This window comes from Aplysia californica, unplaced genomic scaffold (assembly GCF_000002075.1).
Source record: "Aplysia californica isolate F4 #8 unplaced genomic scaffold, AplCal3.0 scaffold00118, whole genome shotgun sequence".
Taxonomy (NCBI): Eukaryota; Metazoa; Mollusca; class Gastropoda; order Aplysiida; family Aplysiidae; genus Aplysia; species Aplysia californica.
Window position 1 is genome coordinate 104,567 of NW_004797388.1, and position 11,011 is coordinate 115,577.

The 11,011-nt window shown below is 41.3% G+C and overlaps 1 protein-coding gene across 1 annotated transcript; it reads left to right on the plus strand.

Moving 5' to 3' along the window:
• Positions 1–4,009: 4,009 nt before the first annotated feature.
• LOC101861575 (C-factor) lies at positions 4,010–11,005 on the plus strand. Its single transcript, XM_005095960.3, has 4 exons — positions 4,010–4,720; positions 5,551–5,689; positions 7,423–7,591; positions 10,290–11,005. Exons 1-4 carry the CDS (start codon positions 4,493–4,495, stop codon positions 10,522–10,524), a joined length of 771 nt encoding a protein of 256 aa, XP_005096017.1. The 5' UTR covers positions 4,010–4,492; the 3' UTR covers positions 10,525–11,005.
• Positions 11,006–11,011: the final 6 nt, after the last annotated feature.

The following is an 11,011-nucleotide window of genomic DNA, read 5'->3' on the forward strand; positions in this document are numbered from 1 at the left end:
AAATAAGATGGTATCAAAACTCTTTAAAAGTACTCAGCCTGTCCTCTACCGCACAGGCTGTACGATTGTCTTATAAAGTTGATATAACTTTATTATGACTTAATAAAAGCACTCAATTTCAGCTGAAGTTCAACACATTCGATGCAGAGAGACTGAAGCTGGTCTTGAAAAAACTTTGCAATACTGGGTGGTCTTTGAAATTTGAAAATGGAAATAGAAAGTTTAAGAGATGTAATACTAATAGCAATCAAAATTAAATTGTAGTGATTAGGGATACGTTATTGGCCTACATTCATTGCAGTATGGTTCATTTTTGTCCACGAAACTATAACAATCGGGTCTCGTCCCAGTTTACCCGTGTCCCAGCCCTCCCCACTCTCCCCTGCAGATGTACACTTCTGTGACCCATTCACTAAACACGTCTTTGGACTAGATCTGCACTGCTGCACTCGTCGTCTAGAGAGGTCACCTGATCCCGTTTTAACTCTCCCCCTCTCTCTGTCTGTCTCTGTCTGTCTGTCTGTCTGTCTGTCTGTCTGTCTGTCTGTCTGTCTGTCTGTCTCTCTCTCTCTCTCTCTCTCTCTCTCTCTCTCTCTCTCTCAATCACGGCTGTTTCAGTGAATGAAATCTATGATCAAGTTTAATCATAAAATGTATCATCGTTTTTGTTTTCGCTTTTTACCAATTCTTTACTATGAACACTATGTGTGTGTTTTGAATACGGTAAAAAGAATTTACCATGACTATGAAGAAAGACCTCTGGACCTGAAAATATCTTCAGTATGTGGGTTTTTTTTCGCTATGTGTGTGTGCCAGACTTACCTGAGCAGGGTCAGCTCGGGGTTAGTAGAGTTGACTGGCTGCAATTCACATCGGTCCCCTCTCCCCACTTCCTCCCTTTTATCCCCACCACTCTCCCCCAGACAAAACAAAACTTTCCATTGTATACGTACTTCTTCGCTATCCTTAGCCTTCACCACACACACACACACACACACACACACACACACACACACACACACACACACGCACGCGCGCACACGCGCGCGCGCACACACACACACACACCCACACACACACGCACGTGCACGCGCGCGCACACACACAGTTACTCTTTAAATGCACACACACTAAACATAGCGAACGATTTCTGGTCATAATCAAACGTTTCTAGATCTAGATATGGCTTGTTCACTATCGTCTGACCGTGGTTAAATCAAATAAAATGAAATCAGTCTGTTTAATCTTCTTAGATCTTCACATACGGGTCCAAAGTCCAAAAGTTGGATGACCAACAGAATCTAAAAGCCCATTCCTAAAGGCCACTGCAAACTTAAGTTCTGACCCGTTTTCTTTGATGTAAACCTAAAGCGAGTAAAAAAAAACCCGGACTTACAGCATACACTAATAGCATTAACAAACGTCTACTACGGCTGGATCGGGCCGATCGCCCGACTCGATCGCCTGAAACTGAAAACAAACACGTTTGTTTTTGAGGCGATCGAGTCGGGGCGATCGGCCTGATCGGCCGATCCCAGCCGTAGTGGGTACCCGGGCGATCGGCCGTAGTGGGCACACCGTAAAACAAACACGTTTGTTTATGAAGAGATCGAGTCGGGCGATCGGCCGATCACATCCGTAGCGGGCACCCTGTATTACGCTCGCCAAAGAAGAGACGGGGAGAGTAATTCTCGAGACTCACGTGGAGAACGTGGAGACGTCGCAACATCCGGAGAATGAAATCTTCAAGCTTACACACTGAAATGTGGGGGCAGGGCGGTGTCGTTGTCTCGAAATGGACAATTTGTTAGCAAAATTACTCAAATTCATCTATTTTAGTGATATTGTATATTATGCATTCAAAGAGCGGTTTTTTTTTACTATAGGGCCTAAAGAAAAAATCTCTTTTATTACTGCATCAAAAGTTTTTGAAAAAGTTTTTTTTGTTTGGTTGCTGGCCTGCGGAATTAAGTGCCATTAAAAGTAACGTGGGCGTAGATAGAGCAAGAATTGTTTAAACTCGGCGTCAGATTAAGATGAACAATCTAAAGTTGCACTTCTCTCAGAAGACTATATTAAGCTAAGTGGGGAACTGTCTGGCTGTGGTGATCGAAAAGGAGTGGGGAGGGTATATTTTTGGCGGTCCAGACTTAGTCAGCTGAGTGCCTCTCGCTAGTTTAGCATTCTCATCTTCGGTAAAATTCCGTAATATATAGGCGCCTAACGTGGCTGACCAATCAATTGAAAGCGCGGTCTGCCAGGTAAGATTTCAGTAGGAAGTAGAACATCAAACAGAACCTTGGGAGACCAAAAACCTATAGGCAATACAAATTAGAGCCATGCACACAGAAGATGTACTGCGAGTAACTAGAGACAGTTTTGGTGATAACGTTACTGATGGAATACAATGTATTAAATTTGCTGTTCAAGACAGTCTTATCCTTCAGTAAAGTAAGCAACTGACAAACCAAATGGGCAACCAGAGGCTTCCTCTTTGCGCCTTGTAGACAATTTATTAAATCGCCTACTAGAAATGATGTGTTCGCGCGAAGTTGTTCGTCGCAACAGGGGGCGGGACAACAAAGTTGCGAGCCACCGTTAAGGAAACAGAGACGAAGAAGAAAGAATTAAAAAATTTGTAGTTAGTAGTGCAACAACTTATAATAATAATAATAATAGATAATAGATAGCATTTGTATAGCGCAAATCCCCGCTCAACAGCAGGCTCTATGCGCTTTACACTATATTATTACCCCAGCAGACCATAGAACACTCCGAAACATTCTCAGCTTCCCGGGAAGCATACAGTGCAAGCAGCTGATTAAGCGCTCAAACACTAACATACTGACAAGATCTTTCGCTGACTATAGCCGGGTACCCATTCCCACCTGGGTGAAGTGAGGAAAATTCGTGTAAAGTGCCTTTCCCAAGGACACAACGTCGGGTCCCTGACGGGATTCGAACCCACGACCTTACGGTTGCGAGTCCGAGAGCCTAACCACTAGGCCACCGACGCCACTTATCATTGAATCCCTATCGTCTTTTTTGGGCCTTTTGAATGTAGAAAATAAAATTAATATTAATTAAGATTTCCACAAAGTCGGCAGCGCTTACATTCAACAAGACAAGTTTTTTTTGTAGTTTCGTTTCATAACAGTAGAATGTTTCTCAATGTCTACGGAATTCGTTTTTGAATTCACCGCGACAAGTATTAACGTGCACATTCTAGCCATGTATCTAATTATAGACGTCTCTGGATCTCTTGCAGTCTGAAGTAATTTCCGATTAATGATTTCGTGAAAAAGATATCTTTGACCCAAGAAAAAAAAAAAGAAAAGATTTACTTGTAACTGGATGAAAATTATTACTAATATTAGCAGCAATAAATCCACTGTGTACTGTCCAACCAATAAAAAGTGACCGGCTCTGCGGGTTGCCCAGTTAACCCGTCCCTGGACCTTTGTTTATACTAGATTTATGTTTACTGCAAGTACGATGCTAACGGGATTTCTCCACAAAGTTAACAATGGTATGGCATTTTTGTCGTTTTCCTTTTATGCAAAATCATAAGCTAGAAATTGCAAGTTATAATTCAAGCTATCCATAGCCAGAGGTTAGATAGTAATATTCTTGCATTTTCATAGAGGTGGTTGCATCTTGGTCCATAAAAAAGTCACCATGCCCTACCAGCAATCAGCCTGGTTGCAAGTACCGGTAGGCCTTGCGTGATTCCGCCATGCCCTTGATGTAACTACCGACAGTCCCCTGTTTTATGGACTACAAATGTTTATCACATAGCTTCAATGACTCATCATGAAGAAAACAACAGCATTGAAGTCTGAAATTGTTCTTTTATTTTAAAAAATCTCACAAATCAAGTTTTTTTTTAAACAGACATTTTAAAAATGTTCCCGCCAGCTTCAATAAAAGTGGAATTTAAAAAAAAAAGTGGATTATACATGAAGAATCTAAGTCAACAGCAATCCAAGGGAAGGTGCCCTGTTAATTAATTTTTCCCCCACTCTACGTCTGCTTTATCAAGAACAGAATGAACGTTGTTGTACGCAGGTCTGGATGCGTGCAGGGTAGTTTAACCTTATAAAAAAGTAGGGCGGGGAATGTGAAAGAAGGCGACACAGTCCCAGATATCTATCAATAGCCAGTGTCACTCTGTGATAAAACAGTATGATTGAAAGATAGGCTACGTGGTCACCTTTTTAAAAAAGCCTTGTCATTCTCACTGACCAGTTTCTCAACTCGCAGTTATAATAGTTTGGGCGTTAGATTGTGGAAGGTATATGCGTCGTGTGCCGTAGCAGGGTACAGTGAGGTTGCTACAATACAATTAGCGCTGAGTGGAGACTTGGACTTCTTCAACCAACAATATTATAAAACCCGGAATAACCGCTTATCGGACTTCTTGCCAAGCTGCGTTCAGGTTTCAGAAGCAAGGACTAAGATAGTCTTCCACAGTGTTCCACCTTCATCAACCATGCCTGTTACAGCAAAAACGATCTTGGTGACCGGAGCGTCAAGAGGATTGGGTCTGGAATTTGTGAGACAAATTCTACAATTACCTTCAGCACCTGAAGTACTCATTGCTGCCTGTCGTAATCCAAGTTCTGCAAACGATCTGCAGACTCTGGCGAAAGCAAATCCGTCCTTGAAAGTGATCAAATTAGATGTGGAAAAAGACGAAGACATAATTTCTGCCGCTCAGGTTTGTGTATAAACATAATTAATAAAAGTCCAGGCTAGGCTCTGTCTGGACGTTGTTGTCAGTACTAGGCTAATGTGCCTCTGATCAAAATTCACTTTGAATTTTTCTCTTCCCTTTTCAAGACTGAACTTGGTTATATTACTTTAAGTTTAATGATTACAGTGTAAATGAAAAGGCCGAAGAGCGTCATTTTGTCACAAGTATAGTAGTCCCTACCACAATATGCCGAAGGCCCAGGAAGTTGTCTCACTAATAATAAGGCAATCCCCCATGTCCAGATCGGATGCGAGAACAGCTTTACCTTACCGTAGTGCAGTTGTAGTTTTGTAGTGAAGGCGTAGTATGTTCGATTGCTGTTTACTGGTTACAGGTCTCTCATTTGAGCCCTCTAGCTTGGACAGTTCAAGTGTCTTCACTGTCTACGTCTACGGGTCAGTACCAACGCAAGAGAGGTTGAAATACATTTTGATTTGGAATCCTCTTGGATAAACATTTCGCTCCTGTACTGAATGGAATTATGAAAATTTAAATTTCTTTCAAATGTCATTACTTTCATCGCACTTTGATCAACCCTCAACATGTGAGAGCACAATTTTTACCATGGCTTTTTTATACTTGTCTCTCAGGAAAGCACTGTGCCTCTGCGAAAATCTTAAGAAAAATGGTCACTATTTTGGCATTATAATATCTGTGGGTCTACTTATTTGGTTGGCCATCACATCAACAATGTTTGTCGTATCTTAGAGAGAGAATTTATTCCTTTGAAAGGGAATTTGAGAGGGTAAAAGAAAAATAACTTCACAGTTCATTTTCTCTCATTTTATCTGAAGGAAACAAAGAACATTGTTGGAGATCGAGGACTGAACCTTTTGATCAACAACGCTGGCATCTTGGTGAAAACTGATAACCCTGGGCTCAGAACCCAGTCCCGGGAGAATATGCAGCGACATTTCGATATCAATTGTTCGGGTGAGTTTGCAGTTATCATTTTGAGTATTACTATGTTTATTTCAGGGAATCTGTTTGCCTTATTTAGCCATTCACCCCACTGCTTGTCAGCTTTTTAAAACTTAGTAGAGCGAGCACCCACTTTTGCCACATATAAGAGGCAAACCTTTTGGTACCGTCTGCTTACTTATGTTTTCAGTCAAAGTTGTCTTAGTCGACCAAGTTGTCTTAGTCGACCAAGGTGTCTACGAGTGGTAATGCCAAGTTGTAATCATGAGTTTCAACAAGTGATTACAACTGGCAATTCCACAAGTAGGATAAATCATGGTCATAGCGAGTGTAACATTTTATATAGCATATTGATATCATTTGGCGAAATAGATCCGAAACAAAAATGTTCAACTGATCTGTCAAGTGAACAAGATGATCCATTCTAGAGTCTCTCATGAAAACAACATTTTCATGCCCGTCGGGGTAAGACTGAGGATTGGAAGAAATATTGTTCCTTTATTTTTGGACACATTAATTTACTTGTTGGTTGCGCTATCCGTATGTTTCCCTCCGCGAAATAAACCCCAAACAAAACAATAATAACGCAAACATAGAGAAAGCAAACAGAATACGTATGATTCAAAAGTTGAAAAATTTAGAAACAGCATTTACATGACACGTTTGAGTAGAATAGAGATGACATTGACTTTAATTGTAAACTTCGAAACCAAAACAAACTAGATCTAGTCTTTTCCTGATATAGACTTTGTGCATTGCACTGACATACATCACCGCACTATGACGTAATACCGGTTCACTATTTTCCCCACTATTTATTGACTCTTTAGTTTTAGTTTTAGTAGAGGTTTTACGACGCTCGCAACTGCATAAGGTCATATGAGCGCCAAGGGGTGGATGTTAACAGAGAAGTCCATACACTAGGGAATCAGACTTACTCTGCTCACCTCGCTAGCTTCAACAGCACAAAGTCGGCTTCGTCTATCAAGGCACCCCGGAAATAGCGGGTCACAAGAGTGTGACAAGCATCCAAAAGAAGTAGAGGAAAATGACGATAGTAATGATTAGGAAAGAAAAAGCAGCAGTTCCCTGTTGTAGTTCAGGCAGAGTTATGAGCATGACATTGTTGGATCAGCCTATTTACAATTTTACTGTGCATCAGAACGAGAAATGTCCTCCCTTTGGGAATGGCCTAAAGACGCTTCAGTCAGTGGCACCGACCGTGGGGTATTTATTGACTCAATCTGAAACAAAATTAAGGGCAACGAAGAACGTTGCACGTTCTCTCAATTATAAGGACACTGGGAGACTGGTGTTTGGCATGTCATTTAGGCGCCTATGGTGAGCACGCTTTGCAGCGAAGTTTTTACAGAGGGCAAAGAGCAGCTGCTATAACAATGCACGGTCTAGGAATAATATTATGATTAAAGTCTATTATACTTTACTTACAGAAGGTTAGAGGACGAATACAGTGCGCAAAGTAATTTATCGAAATTTTGCTTATATTATATCAAGAGTGAGATATTAGTTTATAGGCCTACACTGTATTTCCTGTGTGAAATATAAGGATTCATTTCACCGGAAGAGCAATGCTAAACCAAACTCAATGTATGGTATAGAATAATATTATATCCGGTTTTGCAAACTTCCATTTTATTTTCGAGTCTGAAAGTTTCTGACCATTTCTTATTCCTTTAAATTTAGAGCTAAAAAACAACCTAACCTTTGTACTTTGTGTTGTCCAGGCCCCATCATCGTGGCACAGAAGTTCCTGCCTCTCCTAGAGCAAGCAGCAGCTCAGAACAAGTCTCAGCCCATGAGTAGTAACAAAGCCGCCCTCATCAATATTTCTTCCATAGGTGCATCTCAAAATGAGACGTATCAGAATGGAAGAGGATTTTCCTTACATTACAAGTGAGTTTCTGTTGCTTTTATAATATCCTCAGAATTTCAATATTTTCAGCATCCTCAATACCTCCTCCTCCTCCTCCTCCTCCTCCTCCTCCTCCTCCTCCTCCTCCTCCTCCTCCTCCTCCTCCTCCTCCTCCCCCTCCTCCTCCTCCCCCTTTGCATCTCGGGGTGGCTTCTTCTCAGGAGATTTGAAATCATTGACTGTTATTTGAGTCAGATCTGATGTTGAACTTAGTCATTAATATTGTTCACAGTAAAATTGAAAATATGTGTAGTCTATATACTATATAGCAATGTTATTATAATGTTGCTTCTGTTTCTTGTTCATCATAGTAGTAAGAAATCACTTCTTTTGAAGTACTGTTACTTCGCACTGATTGCCAAATGCAAGTAATTATTTGAATGACCAGAGTTTTTTTCTTACAGATATCTGAGTTGATTGATCTTTTATCTTCTTTATTCTGCTTCCTCTGTTCAAAGAACTCATGTATATTTCCCGTTTCCTTTTTGCTTGTGGTAATTTTGTGCAAGATGCATTTTGTGTGATGATTTTCATAACTGGCATGTATGTGATCCTGTTTTCTGGGGCAGTGTGCAAATGATGAAGGAATGGCACTTGTGTGTCTGATCCTTGAAGCTTTCCTTCCAAGTAACGCTTGACCTTCCCTTGTCTTAGACTATAGACACTTACCAGATACAGTCATGCCATGCTATATTGATCCGATCCCCGTTATTCTGCTAGTCCTGCATACCGCCAGTTTTTGCAAATGCATGAAAAGGAATATATTAGTGAAAATTTACGCCGCAACACCGCCAGAGGTACATACAGCACACTGCACACGGCACCCTCTCGTCAGCTGTGCCAGGATAACCTTCCTTTCTCCCACTCTCAACTCTGTCAGCAAGCACTTGTCATTGATTTGTTCCCTCTCTGCTCATTTCACGTCCCCACCCTTGCCATTTACATTTCATGTTTGGTAAGTGTTTTACAGCGCTCGTGCAACTGCGTAAGGTCATATGTGATGAGCGCGCGGGGCGTAATAAACATTTTCAGGTTGGTAGGAATCAATTTTGAATTGTGCTCGGGTCGCGGCAGAAGCCTACTATTATCGATTTTGACCCACCAAGGGATCTTTAACGGGCGCAACTTACACGCGGGACCTCCGAGATTGTTCACCCTTGTCCGGGAAGGCTACGTGTTAGATATTACTTACCATAAGATCAGGGGTGTGGCTGAACGTCAGCAGTAAGAAGGAGCGAAGGAGTAGCAGTAGAAAAGCTGCAAAAAGAGTCAGAAGCCTAGAGGAGAGACAAAGAGAGGAGGGAGGTGGGGGCAAAAAGTGGAGACGAAAACAGACGACAGAACATGGTTAAAAGTCAAAGAAAATTTTAGACAAGAAATAAATATTCCAGCAGCATGTATCCACTGCCACAAATAGCCTCTAACCCAGCAGTACATGTACTTTTCACTTTGAATTTGTACACACACACACAAACACACACACATACAAACACACAAACACAGAAACACACACATACACAACAAACACAAACAAACATACATGTACAAAACATGGAGAGAGAGAGAGAGAGAGAGAGAGAGAGAGAGAGAGAGAGAGAAGACGCTTAGCTGTAATAGTTGGAAAATGTCTAAGACGCCCCCCCCCTCCTCTCTCGAGGAGAACAGTGGTTGTCTTTGACAGGTGGACACCTTGGCCTGTGTCATTATAAAATAGGAAGACGGCAAAAGGGGAAGTGGGTGTTTTGGACAGGTGGGTGTCTAGTACAGGTGGCTGTCTTGGAAAGGTGGGTTTCTTGGACATCTTTGAGTTTGGACAGGTGAATGTCTTGGACAGTAGACAGGTGGGTGTCTTGTACATGTGGGAGTTTGGACAGGTGGATGTCTTGGACAGTAGACAGGTGGATGTCTTGGACAGTGGACAGGTGGGTTTCTTGGACATCGGGGATTTTGGACAGGTGGGAGTCTTGTACCTGTGGGACTTTGGACAGGAGGGTGTTTTTGACAGGTGGATGTCTTGGACTGGTAGATGTCTTGGACGTCATTTATTTTGACAGTGGGGTAGGGGGGGGGGGGGCTGTCGAGGCTATTTAACTGAGGATAGCATTAGAAACCCGTTATACCGTCAGTCCCTCTATACCACCAACTTCATGCTCATCCCAAGGTTGGCGGTGTAACGACGTTTGGCTGTATGTTACTATTCAATGGCCAGACACTCACAAGTTACCTTTGCATTGTTTGATGATGTGGGCCTCTCACGCCACAGTCATTTTATCTTCTGTGTTCAAATAAGACTTGTTATTAAGCCTTCTGGACCAGGAGATGCTTATTTTCGTAAAAGTAAACGTTTACTCCACGCTCATTATATATAACATGAAGTTTCGTTTGTTTAAGTAACTGTTTTACGGCAACTGGAACACAATAAGGTCATTTGTGTGCCGAAGATTAGAGGTGTTACAAGAGAGTAACAAACACAAAAAGAAGGAAGGGAGATTAAGACAATAGATGTTTGATAGGAAAGAAGAAGCAAACCACATCAGAGCACCCACTAACCACCCGCTCCTAGAAACATGATGTTTTAACCAATGCTAGATGATGCTTTAGCATTGAATTGTCCAGTCAATATATTTAAAGAAAAAAACAAATTATGATTTTTCTCTTGTCTTCTTTATTTTTCTTCAGATGCTCCAAATCTGCTGTGACTATGGCTACTATTTTGATCTCTCGAGAGTTAAGAGCAGCTGGTATCATGGCCTTGTCACTTCATCCAGGCTGGGTACAGACAGACATGGGGACAGAAAAAGCCGATCTTTCTCCAGAGAAGAGCATTTCTAGCTGCCTTCAAGTGATTGGATCGAAAGGTGAAGAGAGCACTGGGAAGCTATTCAATTACAATGGAGATGTGATTCCTTTCTAAAGAGCAGTCCATTGTCCTTTGTTTCTATGTGTGTTGGTTTTTCTTAGGTCTTAAAAAAAAGTTAATTGGTAATGCCTAATGATTGAAGTTAAATAGGTCAGTTCACCGTTACGTTTATGACTTAGAAATAGTACAAATTTTTGTTTCATAGACCAAGCTTGGCCACTGTCCGGTAAAGGTAGATATTTCTTATTTTTAAAAAAGTATCGTATATTATACATGCACATACATATTGAAATCCTCGGGCCCTAACTTCAAGTTTGTTGAAATCGAGTGTTTATTTTAATTAAAAGGGTGTGACAAAAGTGATAAATATTTTAATCAGTAAAGACGGGGACATCAGTTCTGAATGTGTCACGGTGCTAGTATATAGGGGAAGAATCAATGTCTTCGCTTATGACCGGTTGTTTCGCTTGAAACAGCCCCTGAACAATAGGATCAGGCTTGGTTACTTACAATAACCATTTTCTTCTCTCTGCTGCTATAC

What these genes read in the sequence shown, in the direction of transcription:
- LOC101861575 (XM_005095960.3), top strand. Translation starts at nt 4,493, where the DNA reads ATGCCTGTTACAGCAAAAACGATCTTGGTGACCGGAGCGTCAAGAGGA. An exon ending in ACATAATTTCTGCCGCTCAG is followed by an intron (nt 4,721 to 5,550) that starts GTTTGTGTATAA and finishes TTTTATCTGAAG; the next exon opens with GAAACAAAGAACATTGTTGG. An exon ending in TTTCGATATCAATTGTTCGG is followed by an intron (nt 5,690 to 7,422) that starts GTGAGTTTGCAG and finishes TGTGTTGTCCAG; the next exon opens with GCCCCATCATCGTGGCACAG.